This window comes from Camelina sativa, chromosome 11, assembly GCF_030686135.1.
Source record: "Camelina sativa cultivar CO46 ecotype springtype chromosome 11, ASM3068613v1".
NCBI classification, from domain to species: Eukaryota; Viridiplantae; Streptophyta; class Magnoliopsida; order Brassicales; family Brassicaceae; genus Camelina; species Camelina sativa.
In genome coordinates, this window is record NC_141890.1 from 19,819,601 (window position 1) to 19,838,297 (window position 18,697).

The following is an 18,697-nucleotide window of genomic DNA, read 5'->3' on the forward strand; positions in this document are numbered from 1 at the left end:
TTTTTTTTGTCAACTATTGGGCCACAACTGGCCGGCCCATTAGCCAAATTCCTACATTCGTAGGAGCCGGGACCAACATAAGTTTTTCATTTGGTAATATGCCACATCAAAGATGGTAAAAGTTCTATCAACATTGTTTAAATAAGTATATAGAGATTTGCGTGTATGAGTATTTTTAAATCCGAATTGATTAGGAATTTTATTGTATTTGATTTAAAGTTTGACAAATATTAAGTTTTTTTTCTATAATTGTTTTGTAAAATTATGTCAAGGCAATTAAAAATAAAGGTTTGGATTGTAACATCACCTAAATAAGGTGGTTAATTTTTTTTTTATCAATTGTAGAAAAAACCGTTAAAGAGAAGACGATCATAAAAATGAAAAAGGAGTTGAGTTAAAACAAACGGTTAGATAATATTAATGATTGATAATATACGCTTAACTAGTAAAATATTTTAAAGTTTTTATTTTTTATTTTTTAAAATTTTTAAAGGAAATAATAGAAATAAACAAATATTTTTTATAGAAAATAAAAAAGGTTTAACCTTCTAATTCCTTCTTTGAATCTCTATTCCAATCACTTATTTCATCCATTCAGCTGTTCAGTAACTAAACGATTCAATATTAATTTATGCTACCAATAAAAACTAAAATAAAAGTAGAATAATTTATTGTTAGCCCAAAAAAAAGGAGTAATCGATCGAAACAAATATTAAATTATAATATTCTCAATCTTACCAAAGAAATATATAAAATAGGTATAAGTTTAGTAGAACCATAAGCTTGTAAACTAAATAATGTTAAAGGTGTCCTTGGACCTATCAATGTTAATTACCAAGCAGGCACTCATGAATTTTTAGTCTTTTGGGGACAAAATCACAAGTAGATAAGATATAACACGTGGACGATCAGTTCCGTGTGGTGATTCACACATGATCGCTCCTGCCAACAAAATAAACTTTTTTTATATAAACATGTGAACCAGTAAGTACTAATTAAGAACTAACAAACGAAAACATGTAATCCAACTATAAATAATAGCACTGCTTCTGCTTATAATTAAGATTCAAAACTAGTATCTTTTGGGTATTACATATATTTATAGCTTAACTGGAAAAACAAAATGAAAACTCCTCTCAATAGTGATGCTAAATCAAATTACTGAATTTTGGTATATCAAATTATCAATAGATTGTAGCATAATGTTGGTGATCCATTTATAATGTGTTTTAGCATATTATTAATCAATATACACTACTGTACAAATAGAAATAATGCTGATCAAAAATTCAGGAGCTAATTATTTTATATGTTTCTATCAAGAGGCATATTATCAGTGGAAGTCTTTTGATTTAGTGTTCAGATATATTGAAAACTTTTACACTAGATCTTAGATTCGATTATAAGAGAATGCAGACTTTTATATTTAATGGTGCTAAAATTATCGGGGTCCAAAGAACCGTAGACATAATCGTTCGCCGTGGCCTCGTATGTCATGAAAAGAATATATATATACATAGTAGACATGTCGTACATGCAGAGTCATTCGTTGTAGATCGAAGTGTTTGGAAAGAGCAATACGTCCTGAAATTATTGCTTATGGGAAATTTCCATCTATATACTCTTGTGAGTTGAATATGATCATAATAAGATTCAATCAAATATATCTCTCGTGATAATATAATTGACGACAAAGCATATATATGGTGTAGATTTCACATACAAGAGTTACACAAAAACAATAATGAAAAATTACTTGACAACAAATATCAACTAAAGGCAAATATATCGAAAGGCAATGATTTGATTAACATATTTTTATGTTTCCATTGAAAAAACTTTTATATTCATACAATTACAAACTTGACCTAATAATCCTCTGCAAATTTTGAGACTGTACAAACGTTTGCTGTCCATAACTCCATGTGCAATTTAATGAACCAAAACAAATATATATGTGCATCTATAGTAAAATTATTTAACTCCACACACTTAGCTCTTAGCAATAAGAAAAAAAAAAAGAACAAAACAAAATAATCTTATTATAGCACTACGGATATTGTTGTATTTTCCTTCTTTTTTTTGTGTAAACGACAACTGGGGACAAAACCAACTGGACATTTTTAAAAATTTGTTTTAATTTTTTTTTAACAAAATAAAAATAAAATAAAATGGAAGAACAACTGGAAATAAAAATTATTCTTCGTGTTTGATAATGTGATGTTCTCTTCCTTGAAGATCTTTGCGCGTCATTGATGTTTCTTCTCTCCTTCTTCAATCATTCATCCTTAAATCTTTTTTTTCTATCTTTCAAATATTAATCTCCAGATGTTTTTTTGACTCATAGAGATTTTTTTTTTTTTTTCTATCAAATTACTCTGTTTGAGATCTCTGTTTCAACAGGCTTGGGAGAATCATGTCTTTGAGATCAGAATCTTCCAAGGCAGAAAAATTAACAGAGGATCCTGTTACGTACAAGACGGCACAGAGCAGCGTGACGTGCATCTACCAAGCACACATGGTTGGATTCTGGAGAAACGTTAGGGTTCTATGGTCTAAAAATCTTATGAACCATTCCTTAACCGTGATGGTCACTAGCGTACAAGGGGATATGAATTACTGTTGCAAGGTTGATCTTAAGCCATGGCACTTTTGGAACAAGAAAGGATACAAATCGTTTGAGGTTGAAGGAAACCAAGTAGATGTGTATTGGGATTTTAGGTCTGCTAAATTCAATGGCGGGCCTGAGCCGAGCTCAGATTTTTACGTGGCTCTTGTATCGGACGAGGAGGTTGTTTTATTGTTGGGTGATCACAAGAAGAAAGCTTTTAAGAGAACTAAATCTAGACCTACCTTGGTTGACGCTGCCTTGTTCTACAAGAAAGAGAATGTGTTTGGTAAGAAGAGCTTTTCGACTAGGGCGAAGTTCAATGATAGGAAGAAAGAGCATGAGATCGTAGTGGAGAGCTCGAACGGGAAGAAGGATCCTGAGATGTGGATTAGCGTAGATGGTATCATTTTGGTTCAGGTGAGAAATCTGCAGTGGAAATTTAGGGGGAATCAAACGGTTTTGGTTGATAAAGAACCTGTTCAAGTGTTTTGGGATGTGTACGATTGGTTCTTCAGCACGCCCGGTACAGGTCACGGCTTGTTCATCTTTAAACCAGAGAACGGTGAGAGTGACGCTAGCGATGGAGGAACCAAGGATAGTAGTTCTTCTTCGTCTTCGTCTGAGTTTTGTCTCTTCCTTTATGCTTGGAAATTGGAGTAAGTCTAAAATGTTTTCAAACCAAAGCTTGCATTCTTTTTGTTGCCTGACTGTAAATTCACATTCAACATCAATCTTAGCGTGTGACCCACTCTTGATAATTTGACTAGTTCAAATTTACCAAGACGTGAAAAAGGGTTTGTTTTCAAAGACAGGCTGTTTCTCCCACTATTCATTAGTGCAATGTGTAACACTGACCAAGACCTTTTGATTCGTAGCCAACTCAGAAGACGATCTGATGAAGATGGAAATATTGTAAGATTGCTTGCTTGACTTTAGAATCCTCTGGTGTAAACACAAGTTCTTGTCAATCTCAAGATTGTACATGTTTTACCTGAGAAATTGCAGTCTATTACTACTTGAATGATGTACCCAACACAGTACGATGTACGCTGACTCGCTGAGAAATTATAAAATATATCCGATAAGCAAACATTACCATAAATGTAATGAAGAACTTTGCCTGCTCTAGCTGCACAAAATTTCAGGTACACTTATCTCTCTACATCAAAGAAAAGCTCTGTTGATCCTCAAACATGTGACGTCTAGCTGGAGAGGAACAAAACAGGCGAGGCCCAAACAACCAACTGCCCGAGTACCAGCTGCCAAATATATCAGTCTATAGGGAACGGTATTGTTGGTTAGGAATGGGACCAACTACTAATGCCCAATAAAGTCACATGGATACACTGATAACCTAACTTTTAGATGGGTTCCAAGTTTTCTTGGTTAAGAGCCTAGTATGGGATAGGTTAGTAGTATCTATTCAAAACCACGATTAGGATAAGAGAAAATTATAATCTTATATACAATTGTGTTCCGAATCTCGCGAGAAGAAAAATTCATCAACTCAGCAACTTACAAAAAGTAACTCAGTTTAAGACACCGAAGTCTATGCTAGTGACATCTCGAAGAAAAAACGAAGATGTAGGAGAGGTACATATTAGTAGTTAAGAAGAAACGTTACATTAGTTACGGAACATACAAAACTTTTCTACAATTACCAAAGCGGAAACAAGTGGAACAAGATGGTTTCCACGCTATCTATCAACCTACAAACAAACAACCATATCTGATAACAAGTTTTGATAATGCTTACCAGAGAGAGAGAGAGGGATCAGCTTGCTGCTATGTTGCAAGTGCCGATTCCGTCTCTACAGTCATTGGTAAGATCATTGAATGTTTCAATCTGCTTCTTCCCTCTCAAGAACACTTCTGTATCAACAGAAGCTCTCATGTAACCGTCAAACTCGACTGGGTTTCCTCCATTAAGCTTCGTTGTCTCTGAATACCATTCGCTGCTCTCGTCCCAAAGATCCTTAAACTCATCCAGAAAATGGGGTTTATACTTATCTTTCAAAGGGTTAAAGAAAGATACCTCTGGTTCATTTGTTGCAATATAAAGATTCCTTCCTTGTTCAATTTTGTCCTGAAGGGTAGACAAGATGGAGCTTGATGAAGTATCCCTTTCAAGATTAGGCCAAACCTCCTTGTTTCTTGCCTTGTCCCCTCGCTCAATGTGAATAAAATCATAATCCCAGTTTAACCTGGAAGCAATCGCGGAGACGATCTCTATCAGTCGTTTAGATTTCCACAATAGATGCCATGGCCTTTGCACAACAGTTTCTGTCTCCCCTTCACAAACTCTGTACCAATAGTTATCTGGTTCTACAGCCCCGAACTCCCTCATGACCAATGCGTCCTTTACATCAACAAGCTTCATCGGTGTGACCCTCAAGTCTTCAACGAGATGAAGGTTTAATCCGTTCTTCTTATACCATTTCCCCCAATCTGTCCAAAACTGCACTTGGTCTAACACAGAAGCAGCCTCTTTCAGATGCTCAAAATCAAAGTAAAACCTGAAGTCCTTCCCTTCCTCGTTCTGACCAGACAAGGTATAACCCGAAGACAGACAGAGAGTCAAATCCATCACTAATGTCCTATTCAAATACTGTGCTTCCCCTAAAGCACACAAGAAACTCCACAAGAAATGGTTCATACTCTTACACCTATCTCCACCACCAACGTAAACCAAGTAACGACCTTGTATAAACGCAGTCTCAGACTCAACCACAGGAAGTGAATCATTAACTCCTTCACCAACCACAGGCAATGAGAAATCATCAAGTACCTTACCACCAATCGTTTTCTCAAACCCGGGTTTCAAACTCCTCTTCCTCTTCCTAGGATTCACACCTGAATGATACTCACCAATCCCCATCACACTAACACTACAATTCTCAGACTTTTCAATCACAAACCTACGGTAATCCTTATAAAACGCAGCCGTTTTGCCATCCTTAGGCCTATAACGCCAAGCCATATCACAAGAGCTAGCACCTTCCACAGCTGCAGGTTTACCAAACTTATAAAAGTGAATGTCTTTGAACTTGTCTATAGTAGCCTTCATCATCAAGTGGAAAACTTCAGGATCTTTGCAATCAATTGGGATGCTGATATCACAATCCAGCTGATTCGCATCGGAATCATTCTCAGAAGTCTCGACATCAGCTATGTTGATGAATCCAGCGAACGCGGTTTGGTTCGCCGCCATGAAATCTTCGCCGGTTTTAACAACAGTGTCATCGGATTGAAGAGTAGCGTTTGAATTAGATGTGAGGAAAGTTGTGATTTTGTCAGATGGGTGAAAAAGCGGGTCTTCTGGTTCGTATGTAGCAGCGATAATGGTAAAAACCACGACTCCAGTGAGCAACAAAGAGAAGCCTATGCTTCCGATTAAGTTCACTGCGCTTTGCCCTATATTTTCTGGTCGGAAGCTTCCCCCTCCGGTTCTGGATCTTCCTAACATCTCTTTTTTTTTTTTCTTTTTTCTTTGTCTCTTCTCAGGATCTCTACACGAGTACAATGAATGTCATTCTCAGAGAGACAAGTACCAAGATGCAAGAGTTTTGGTCTTTCTGAAGCGGAGGAATCGAAGAGCTTTTGGTAGGTTCTTTGTAATGTGTTAAAACCACATGCTTACACGTGTAGATGTGGAGCGACTCTACTTGCGTCGTCATCGACCATGGCAAAAAGACGTCACTTTAGATCTCACGTTATTTTATAAAATATAAGTTTCCATGTAATTAGATAGATAGAATACGTATAAGGTAGAATTAGGTAGAGACTGAATGTAGTTGAAACACTGAAGAGGATTGGTACATGCAGTCCTCGTTTTAATTTAAGAGAAATTTGGACTTACATCCACTTAAACAAAATTTAATAGCACACATAGTTACTTTTAGCTATTGCTACACTTTGTGGGTGTATAATTACTTTAATACCCTCTAACAACAAGTTTAATAACAAAAATACTATTTTTTTTTTTTGCTAACAAAAACTGTTCCTATGTATTTAGTATTGTATGGATGCCCATTATTGGCCCATTAGTGGACTTGTAAACCATAATATGTATCCCTATATATATGTTATATCATATGGAACAGATAAAATAACAAGAGAACATTTGTGGTTGAACATTTTTTCAGATATAAGTGGATGATCAATTGCAGTATTGTTAATGGATAATACTTATTTGTGTTTAGTCATACAAAAAATATATCAAATCATATTTGATTAAACAATTTGTGGTTTTGTTTTGACTACTGATTAATCAAAAAGAAAAAAGAATACAAGTCATTTTTCTTTCTTATTATATGACTAGCTCATGATGAATTCACCAAAGACCCTATTCCCTAAACTAAGCTCTAAACCTAAACTTTCGAAGAAAAACATAACAACTAAACTAAAAATAGCTATCCATATATATTACTTGTATCTATGGATTTTAATAGTATCCACATAACCGGTCGTGTGGATTTGATATTGTCATTGTATTCTAAACCATAAAACTTGATCTAAACAACAAAGTAATAAATTCTAAACCCTCTACACTAAAATTTATACAATAAACCGTAAACAATAAACCTTAAACAAAATTTATGATATGTTGTGTTATGCATTCGTCTCTCTTCTTCTTCTTCACTATCTTTTACGTCACATATAAGGATTAATGACCATGTGGTCAAAGTTTAGTGGATAGGCTTAGATGGAAATTATGAATATTAATGTCTTGATATACTTTTTATTCAGATGCAGTGATTACATGTTTCCATTTTTCCATGGCCACACATTCTTTTGAACATGCAACAAACTTGTCATCTTATTTAGGATCCAACAACAACATCATATCCATACTACCGTGGTCATGTGGATACTATTATAATTCGTGGAAACAAGTTACACATATGGATACTATACAACTTGTTACATCATTTTGTAATAGTATACACATGACCATAGTGGTATGGATTCAATGTTGTTTTTTTGTACCCTTAACCAGTGGCGGATCTAGAAGAAAACATAGTCTGGGGCACCATCATATTTAACTCTAAAGAAAAAAAATCAGTAATAAAAAACATGGAAAATATAACAAAACATTTTTAAAATGGGAAAAAATGGCAACTAATGGGCATCGAACCCTTTTCCTCTTACGTAGCATAGGGCACTAACAACCAAATGGACTAAGTGACATTATTGTTCATTCATCATTTAAACTACTTTTAAAATGTTGTGTGGGGCACATGTCCTACCTCCCTTACATGTAGATCCGCCACTGCCCTTAACCAAAAAAATATACCTAAACAATAAACCAAAATAAACTCTAAAAACAAAATTACACTATACACCATAAACAAAAATATCCACTTATCATTGTACAAATATTCAACAACAAATAGATAGTATAAAATATTATAAATCTATCAAAAATATAGCAAAATACAACTTAAAATATAGGAAAAAAATAATTATAATATATTATATAAAATAAAATAGATAATTTGTTGAGGCTAACTAGTTAAAATTGGAAAGGATAAGAAGGAAAAAGAGAAAAAGAGAAAAAAGAGAGAGAGGGAGAAACAAAAAGAAAAAAAAGTACAGTAGTAGAAAAAAAATTGGAAAAATCGAAAAAGAGTAAAGAAGATAAAAATCGAAAAAGAGTAAAGAAGATAGAGAAATTTTTTTGTTTTGTGCTTTTAGTTTGTTAGGAAATGACTAAAGGTAAAATAGTCAAAAAAATAATGAAAAATTGTAAAAAGTGAAGGATAAGTATAGTAGTAACACAAAGTAGGTCTAGATGCAAAGACATTCACCTAAAGTGAGTGTGGGTGTAATTCACCCTTAATTTAACTACTTTTTTTCTTTCGTTTTTTTCTAACACTTTTTTCTACAATTGCTAAAAAAATTTTAACCGCATCGTTTAAATGATACCAATCAATGTCTAAATGTAAAAGGTTGAATGTAGCAACTCTGATATTTTCACTCCTATGTTTTAAATTTATATGTCAAAATTTTCTTTTATTACTAAACATGACCATATTTAAATATCAACATAATTCAATATGTCTCGTGTTCTCAGACGCAAATACTGTATGGAGGATCTAAAATACGTGGCTGGGTTGAAACCGAAGAGTAAATGGTCTTCTACTTGGCCGAGTATGGCGGTTGGCATCAGAGAGGTGGTCTTACCATGTCATGGTTAGGTTGTGGGTGATGGAAAACAGATTCGATTCTGGAAAAATAAGTGGTTGATGAACAAGTCTATTATAAAAATAATGCAGGATGGGGTCTCTGAGAGTAGAGTTAATGAATATGCTTGTGACTTATGTGAACACGGGAGGAGCTGGTTGATGGATAGAATAATGCTATGGTACTAAAAGAAAATATGCATATTGTGACGACAAGATTTGTCACTTATCCCTCGCGAAACGGTAATAGTGACAGATTTACGAGGTGTATTAAATACATAACGCAAATAACATTACCAACCACTCATATAAATTTGCATACGTTCCAAGCTTTAAAAACATCGATATAGTATCAATCTAATCCAAGATCGTCTAGTCTTCGAAGAAAAACTCGATAACTCTAGAACGATCTTGAAATGGAGATCCTAACTAATTTGTGTTGGGTTTTTCGGAATTCAGAATTTACGATCGGGTCTAACTGTATGTGAGAAAATGGGTGTTAATCCCAATGAAAAAATGATAGTTAATCAAAACACCATAGATATTTAGACACAACTTTATTTTACTTGTTTGTCTCCAAACATGAAGTATTTTTATTAATATATATACCATACCTCTGTTGCTTAATTTATTCTTGTAACGTCCCGACCAGCATTTTTCAGTGGGCGCATGTCCAATTCCAGTCCATGAGGCCAACTTGTTTAATGGGCCTTACGTCCTCTCACTAGGTTTGTGAGCCTATCAATATCCGACAGCTGGTTTGCTAAGCCCGGGAGGTTTTAAAGACTTGTTACCGTCCCTACAAATCACCACATGTTCTTTCCCTGTGTTTTGTCCTCACTCGCACTGTTCCGACATTCACTTCCCGGAAGGTCACCCATCCTGAGACTACTCCAGCTCAAGCATGCTTAACTCTGGAGTTCTCTCAGGCCCCTTGACTTAAAAGATAATTGCACTTTGGTGACATAGGTGGCCAAATACATTCATTTAAACCTCTCCGCAAGTCCCTGAAATTGGGGTGTCATAATTCACTCCCAGTAACAGATCTCATCGTCCTCGTTGCGCACCAAGACCGTCACCTCCGATGGTGTGAGCCCACACGACTCCACACTTGTCTGCGTTCGGCTCTGATACCACTTGTAACGCCCAGACCGCCACCTCTCAGTGGACCTCACGTCCAATCTCATTCCATGAGCCCAACTTCCTTAATGGGCCTCACATCCTCTCACTAGGCCCATGTGCCCATCAATATACGACGGCCGGTTTGCTAAGCCCGAGAGGTTTTAAAGACTTGTTACTGTCCCTACAAATCACCACATGATCTTTCTCTGTGTTTTGTCTTCACTCACATAGTTCCGACAGTCACTTCTAGGAAGGTTACCCATCCTGAGACTACTCCATCTCAAGCACGCTTAACTCTGGAGTTCTCTTAGGCCCACTGACCAAAAAGATAAGTGCACTCTGGTGACATGGGTGGCCAAATCAATTCTTTTAAACCTCTCTGCAAGTCTCTGAAACTGGGGTGTCACAATTCTCTAATCGAAATGAATTTTATTTAATTGGTAACTATGATTTAGGAAAATAACGACAAAGAATGTTATTCCTCCAAATTTTTACCATTTAAAAGTAATATTCTATTCAAATCATTTCTCTACATTCAAAAAACTGAGTTACGTGGAATGCATAAACAACTGACATGCATAAACAAATATGAGTTATGTTTACAACACCATAACTATCTAATTCTGATATCTTCTATGTCGGAATCCAGTGTTGACCGGTATTGACCTGCGTTGACTGATGTTAACCGGCGGTGACCAAATGTTTTTTTCATAAACAACAAAAATTAACAAAATAATTGCATAACTTTACTAAAAGATTATATAATAAAAATTTACTACAAAATAGTATAACAAATATACATTTTTCTTTTGTAAATTCAAAAGTTAGTTTTAAATTTTATACCATATTATATTTATTATATACAAAAGGGAAATGTATATTTGTTATATACCATATTATATTTGTTATAATACTTTGTAGTAAAATTTTATTATATACAAAAATTTCCTTTTTTATATAATAAAAATAATATGGTATATAACAAATGATGAGACATATCATATTTTCTTAAAATCTTTTGGCTTAAAAATGTTCATAGACTTTTTATAAGTGAGTCTAATTTGTTATATTGATTTTTTTTGTCAAAGTATATTGCATCTTGCTATATATTTAAACTTTGATTTACAATTATTTGTTATATATTTGTTATAGAAAAATATTTAATAGCATGCTACATAATAAAATATAACAGGGTATACAAATGATATGGTATAAAATTAAAAACCAACTTTTGAATTTATGAAAGAAAAATTTGTATTTGTTGTAAAAATTTATTATATAATCTTTTAGTAAAATTATGTACTTTTTTAAAAACTTTTGTTGTTTATAAAAAGTAAATAAATTGTTTAATTTTTTGGTCAACACTGGTCAATACCGGTCAACATTGGTCAACGCCGGTCAATACCGATCAATACTGGATTCCGACAAACAAATTATCGGAATTAGATGGTTATGGTGTTGTACACATAACTCATGTTTGTTTATGCATGTCCTTATGTAATGACAATAGTTCGTGTAGTTAACAAAACATTTATATTGTTGGTATGTGTCATCATGTGTTGGTCTATACTTGGCGTAGCTGACAATCATTTATCCTATATTAAATTGATAAATCAGTATTCACATAGATTTAGCTTTATCATCATAAAGTAACATTGCTGATATATATTATTCAGGACTAAATTTGATTTAGTCAATATATAAATTGTGTAATTGAATATAGATTTTTAGTCAAACATGTATCAGTTGTGGAGGTTAAAACGTATAAAGTAAAAAACACATATAGTATAATAAAATCGTACCATGTTCTTTAGTTTAGTATTTTTTTTTCTATCCATTTGGCATCAGTTGCTCTAATGTTTTAGAAAACTTGGAAGATGAGATCAAATCAAAAGAGGAGGATGGTACATATTATATTTTTCTGCAAGAAGTGAAAAGAAAAATTATTAAAGATCTTAGATATTTGTTAAAATCAAACCAGAAAGAAAAGCACACTTAGAAAACTTAAAAAAAACTTATAAAAACAAAACATAAATGATGTGGATAGAAAAAAAAATCTTAAAAACAAATAGTAACCTTATAAAATTCATATTTTTTTAAAAAATATAAAAATATCCAGGTGATCGAGTGACGGGTCGGGTGGGTACTCGGGTTGTACCTGAAATACAAAACAAACAAACACGAAAGTAAACAAGTCAATACCAACCCAAAGTATAGATAAGAACTTGATCTAGCAAGTGCTGAAATCTTAAACATAGCAAATAAAATGCAACCAAATGGCAACAGTGCCAAGTTGTAGTACAAAGGGTTATCAATCCAAATGGTTGTTATGCTAGCAGATAAGATATGATCAGAACAAACAAGTCAAGCCAAGAAAGAGTTGGGGTTTGATCTAACAATCCTAAAATAATTAAAAGAAATTAAATAAAAAAGAACCACACGACCTAAATACTCGATGCAAGCATTCGAGTATAGGATCGGGTGGAGTGATCGGGTAAAGTAAATAAATATGAACAGCTCGAATGTATACTCAAAGATGGTGATCATGTACCAGCTCGGGTATAGGGTCGAGTTATGAATAAAAGCGTAAAAATCAAGAAGCGAAAGCTCCTAAGGATGGGGTAATCGACTCCTAAGTGTTCCTGACCAGTATGGATGTCCTACATGCCTCAAGCAAATATTCCCTAGACAATGAATCTCTAAAATATTGTTAAAACACTCTCGTGATAGAAACAATCAACCTTAATCACTCTCCTACCCAACTCTCGTTGGAGAAACATGACCAAGCAGGCAATACAAACCGATTCATTATTGTAAATAAACTCCTTACACATCTAATCTCTTAGGCTAAGTGAGTAAATCTCTAGCATTGATTGATTCAAGCATTTCAACTACATCTCTTGATGGCAAAATACCCTAGATCTAATCTCAACCTCCCGGTCTATTGACAACATTAAGAACACCAATCTAGAAGGGAACTTATATAAAATAAACAACCAAGCTAAGACATCCTAACCAATCAAAAACACATAATTGTTTATCCCATCCCTAGAAACTTTGTTTCACAACTCATATCTCATTGCAGAAAACATAAAAACAAAGATAAACGAAAATTGCATTGTATTGAAAAACAAGATAGAAGTAAGAGTACAGAGTAGAAATGTAAAAGGATAGCAAAGAAATGTAAAATAAATCCTAACAAAGTGGAAAAAGAGTTTGAGTCGCTCAAGATCTCTCTTAGAAGCTCTCGCTCTCTGTATTAAGGTTCTGCGACGTGCTAGGGCGAGAGGAAGAAGAGGGGGGTTTATATATGGAAATCCATTAAACCTAGCTGCCCAGTCCTGCCCGAGGGTTTGCTCGAGGCGGTGCTCGAGGATGTGGTCGGGTTACTCCTCGGATAGGTATTTGGGTTGTTCTTCCTGCCCTTGAATCCTCTTCGATCGGGTTGGTATTCAGACTGTTCTTCCTGCTCCATAGCTCCTTCGGGTACATGCTCGGATTTGACCTTGTTTCTCCCCATTTTAGGCCCTAAAGCACCTATCATCCAAAATGTCCAAATGCAAGAATGCAACACCCTAAATGGCCTAAATGTGGATTCCTACAGTTAATGACCTAAAAATGCTAAGGTTAGGGTATATATAATGCAAAATATGGACAAAAAGGGATGCCTAAAACATGTAAATTAGAGAGTTATCATATCATCTCACACAAGTTTAACGCTGACCCAACCTTTAGGCCGGTGAAGCATAAAAGAAGGAAGCTCGGCTCTGATCAGGTAGACATGGTTAACAAGGAAGTAGATCGATTACTTAAAGCGGGCCAGATTCATGACGTCAAATATCCAGAGTGGTCATCCAACACGGTGGTCGTCAAAAAGAAGAATGGGAAGTTGCGAGTTTGCGTAGACTTTACTGATATAAATAAAGCATGCCCAAAGGATAGCTTCACATTACCACATATTGACCGACTAGTCGAGTCTACTTTGGATTACAAACTCTTGACCTTCATGGATGCCTTCTAAGGTTACAATCAGATTTTAATGAATCCTGGTAATCAGGAGAAGACTGCGTTTATCACAGGTCATGAGACGTATTGCTACAAAGTTATGTCGTTTGGTCTGAAGAATGTCGGAGCCACATACCAATGCTTGTTTAACAAGATGTTTAAAAAGTTGCTCGGAAAAACCATGGAAGTCTATATCGATGATATGCTTGTAAAATCTATGGAATCGAGTTCGCAAATTGCAGACTTGAAGGAATGTTTCGATATTCTCAATCAGCTTGGGATGTGAATCCAACCAAATGCACATTTGCTGTACAATCAGGGGCATTCCTGGGTACATCGTCTCCAAGCGCCAGATCAAATCTAACCCGAGGCAAATCAAGACTTTCTTATTTATGTATTCTCTCACTACATCAAGGGAAGTGCAGCGCCTTAACAAGCAAATCGGGGCTCTGAACCACTTTATCTCTCGATCAACGGACGCATGCTTACCTTTTTACCAACTTCTAAAGAGGGCGGGAAAGCACTTCGCCTAGGAGGAGAAGTGCGAAAAGGCGTTTGGTGTGTTGAAGGCTTACCTCTCAGAACCGCCAGTTTTAGGTAAGCCAGAACTTCGGGGTCCTTGTTCGTGAAGAGAGGGAGGGAGCAAGTACCCATCCTCTATATTAGTAAATCCTTCAAAGTGGAAAAATCCAGGTATTCGATGATGGAAAAACTCATACTTTTAGTCCCATTCAATTATCGTTCTCACAAGACAGCCACTTCCCATATTTTTCATAGCTCCAGCTTATCGGGGAGATTGGCAAAATGGTATGTTGAGTTAAGAGAGTACAATATTGAGTTCTGAACGCGTACTTTTGTAAAGGCTCAAGTCCTCACTGATTTCCTTATCAAATTTCCGCTTGCAAACTTGGTGGCCGACGAAATAGAAACCCCTTGGACTCTCCATTTTAACGGGGCTTCCTCCAAGCTTGGATCTGGGTCTATGCTTTCTGCAATTTGCAGTTAGTTGCTAATCAATTTTCAGAGGAGTACAAAACCAAGGATGGGTGTATGGAGGATTACCTAGCGACAACTCAAGAGTTAACAGCCAAGTTTGAGGTCATCAAACTCTCAAAAATCCCGCGCGGAGAAAATTCAGCTACAGATGTGTTGGCTTCATTGGCATCTAGTTCAGATCTCACCATAACACGCGTAATCCAGAAGAGCAAACGTCGTAACTTGAGCTATGAAGAAACAACAGGAGGCCTAGGAGTTTACTCACAGATCCCTACCCACTGTGATAGTGGAGCCTGTGTTGGCAGCTCCAAAAGTCACAGAGCCCCCAACCGGGACTACGGGTACTGATCTAGTGCGCTCTCTGGTGCCAGAACCTTCATCCAGCGACATTAGCAGGTCCACCAAACTTAGCTTTGTTCTCCTAGGGACATCATCCCCAATATCAAGTGTCACGCCCACTGACACTGGTGGAGCAAATGACTAGTGCCACCATATTCGGGCCTACTTGGAGAAAAGCAAGCTTCCAGTAGATAAATGGCAAGCGAGAAAACTCAAAGCATTGTAGTTACTACGTACATGACGCGATGGTCCTTCATCATAGCATTGCAGTTCCTTACCTAACGTGTGTAGTTTGAAAGAACGTGTCGCTTTAATGTGAACCATTCATATCAGCCCAAATGGGAATCATTCCAGGGGACGCACATTGGCTTTCAAAGTTAAGAGGAAGGGGTATTTTTGGCCTATGATGCTTGCTTAATATAAGGAATATTCACGAACTTGTGAGAAGTGTTAGAAACATGCTCCATCAATTAACCAACCAACAGAGTTGTTGTCTTTGGTTTAGCACCCTATCCCTTCATGAGATGGTCGTGGATATTATCGGGCAATTATATCGTGGACCAAAAAGAGTTTTGTTTTTATTAGTTCTCACCGATAAAGCAGTTTATATGGAAGGATATAATATGCTGACATGGTGTACCTTACTAAATTGTTACTAACGACGGTTCGCAGTTCATCTCTCCGAAGTTAAATTTTTTTTGTATGCAGTCGAAAATACGATGAAACAGGTTTGGCCCATTCGCAACTCACTCGAAATCTCAGCTGGATCGACCTGAGCAACACCATTATATCGCAAGCCCTGTAAGGTTCTCTTTGATCCAGCCCAATAAAATTTAAGGTCTGCAAATCGCATAGTGTTGGGCCCAGATTTTGAAGCCATTGAATACCTAGAACGACATCAAGTCTAGTAAGAGGAAGAACAAACAGATCGAGCACAAAGGAAGTGGCTCCCATTTCCATCGCGACGTTCCAGTACACACCCTTCCATCGAAGGTGGTGGTCATTGGCGACCTTGACGTTTAATGGCCTCATCGAAGGGGACTTCATATTAATTTTGCTCGCTGCTCGCGCACTGATAAAATTATGTGTGGAACCGCTGTCGATGAGAGCCACCATTTGTTGTCAGTTGATTGTCGCTTGAACCTGCATTGTCTTTGAGGAATTCCACCCCGTTAGAGCTTGAAGGTTAGACCTGATCTAAAGGATTGGCAACATTGGGGTTTTAGTAGGAGGGATTTGGGTTGGGGTTAAACTGGTTGTAGCCCTTATTGTATCATCCTTGATTGTCGATGTAGTTGACATCCTCAATCTGAACAGTCTCAACATCTTGTTGCTAAAACTGGTCTTCTTCAGAGACGAAACTGATCTTGTGCTGTTGGCTGAGGATTCTCTTATCCAACTTGTCATTAAGGGCTTTCATATCCCGTTCCTACTTCTCCCCATTACCGTCTGACGATCTGATGGTCCTATTATAATCCTCATTGTAGTGACCATCAGAATGAGCCAAATTGTCAACAAGCGCCCAACCTTCATCAAAATCCTTGTTGAGAAAGTTGCTATTGCTAGCTGTGTCCAACGGTATTCTGATCTTTGGGACGACACCTCGGTAAAGAGTGTTGAGTATGGACACATTGTTCAATCCATGATGCGGGCACCGACTAGCATATACCTCGAAACGTTCCCAGGCTTCACTGAACGTTTCATTATTCTTGTGAACTCAGTTGGAGATGTCGTTCCTCAGCCTTGCAGTTCTGTAGTGGGAGAATAATTTGGCTAGGAAGGCCTTTTTACAGTCCTCACATGTGGTTATAGACTCCTTAGGCAAGGATTTTTCACATCGGTGTGCCTTGTCACCAAGAGAGAATGGGATTAATCGCAGCGTGTAGCCATCTTCACTTACTCCATTGATTTTTGTGAGGCTGTAGAGCCTATCAAACTCATCTAGATGATCCAATGGGTCATTTATTGGTAATACATGAAACTTGGTGCTCTGGATCATCTGGATGAGACTACTATTACTCTTAAAATTGTTGTTCTGAACAGCGGGAGGCACAATGCCATGCCTCTGAAACAATCAATCTAAAACATATAAACATCCTATAAACAATCAATCAATCTAAAACATCCTAATCGATTAAGAACACTTACTAACCTATCCAATCCCTAGAAAATTTGGTTCACTACTCAGATCTCATTGTAGTCGACATAAGCAGATAAACGAACAGGAATTTCATAATAAAGATATTGAAAAGTGAAAGCAAATGATGTATTAAAAAGAAGTAGAATGTAATACAGAATCTAAGTAAAAGAATTGTAAAGTAGAAAAATAAGAAATCCTAACAAAACTTGTAAGAATGTAAAATCGGCTTTCAGTCTCTCTCGGTGGCTCTCGCTCTCTGTGTCGGGGTTGTGGCTGTTGAAATAAGAAGAGGTTCATAAATGGAAACCACTTGACCTAGCCGCAACAGCTGTCATCCAAAGCATGTTCCCAAATCTAGGGTCGAGCACCTCTTCGGGTTAGGCTTTGGCTGGCTCTTCTTGTGCTCATCTCCACTGGATCGGGTTAAGGCTTCAGATAGTTCTTATGCACTATCACACCTTCAGATAGTTCGAGTGACTCCTCATTCTTGCTCCTTTTAGGCTCCAAAGTACCTATTTTCATCCAAAATGCATGCAACAATGCAACAATGCAACACCCTAAACAACCTAAATGCAAATATCTAATGTTAAAGGCCTAAAAATGCTAAGGTTAGACTCTACAATGCAAAACATGACTAAAAAATTGCCTAAAAATGTGTAATATAGAGAGAAATCAGGCGGGTTCCATGGACGCTGGTCCAGACGAAGGATTACGAATGTACCCCCCCCAACTTGCCAAACCACAAGAATTAAGCATCTTGTTTACTATCTCAACGGTGCTTGAGGTTGGGGAACCTCCGACCTAATTTTGATGATTGAGCACTGGTGAAATCTCATCGATAATGAAACATTGAGGCTCAAACCTCGACACTATCTCTTTGTCGTTCACCAGTTTGTCTTTAGAAATTTCCCGCATAGGCAAATAGGGATCAGAGACAGGACTTTCGGTCGGCAGGAGCTATAGCGTTTCCATTGTTATTCCGATCTCAATCATCACTCAATTCAGAGATCTCAAATCTGACGGCCTGAGAAGACTGGGCTTCACCTTCCAACCTCTGGACAACCAACCTGGAGTTGCGGCGAACTAATTTCTCACTGTAACATCCCAAACCCTATTTGGGTGGGTGTCGATCGACACCAATGAGGGTTTCGGTCAACACCACTAAATTGCTGGTTGTTCGGTTTGTTTCAAAATCGATCAGTTTAGCTTGGTTTAGTTTGGAAACCCTAAGTCTCGTTTTAAAAGGCAGGAGCCGCCTATTTTCTGGGGGAGATGGTCTTTGGTCGCTTATAGGAGAGA

The 18,697-nt window shown here is 36.7% G+C and overlaps 2 protein-coding genes and 1 non-coding gene across 3 annotated transcripts; 2 read left to right on the forward strand and 1 right to left on the reverse strand.

The window, feature by feature from the left end:
• The first annotated feature begins 2,071 nt into the window (after positions 1 to 2,071).
• On the forward strand, positions 2,072 to 3,713 carry LOC104773443 (uncharacterized). The gene has a single exon (XM_010498055.2). It carries the CDS (start codon positions 2,417 to 2,419, stop codon positions 3,269 to 3,271), a length of 855 nt encoding a protein of 284 aa, XP_010496357.1. The 5' UTR covers positions 2,072 to 2,416; the 3' UTR covers positions 3,272 to 3,713.
• Positions 3,714 to 4,182: 469 nt separating this feature from the next.
• Positions 4,183 to 6,468, reverse strand: LOC104773444 (uncharacterized). The gene has a single exon (XM_010498056.3). The coding sequence runs from the start codon at positions 6,075 to 6,077 to the stop codon at positions 4,386 to 4,388; it is 1,692 nt and encodes a 563-aa protein (XP_010496358.2). The 5' UTR covers positions 6,078 to 6,468; the 3' UTR covers positions 4,183 to 4,385.
• Positions 6,469 to 16,895: 10,427 nt separating this feature from the next.
• LOC147934265 (small nucleolar RNA R71) lies at positions 16,896 to 17,002 on the forward strand. The gene has a single exon (XR_015573421.1). It is a non-coding gene; the product is annotated as a small nucleolar RNA R71 (small nucleolar RNA).
• Positions 17,003 to 18,697: the final 1,695 nt, after the last annotated feature.

What these genes read in the sequence shown, in the direction of transcription:
- LOC104773443 (XM_010498055.2), top strand. Translation starts at nt 2,417, where the DNA reads ATGTCTTTGAGATCAGAATCTTCCAAGGCAGAAAAATTAACAGAGGAT.
- LOC104773444 (XM_010498056.3), bottom strand. Translation starts at nt 6,077, where the DNA reads ATGTTAGGAAGATCCAGAACCGGAGGGGGAAGCTTCCGACCAGAAAAT.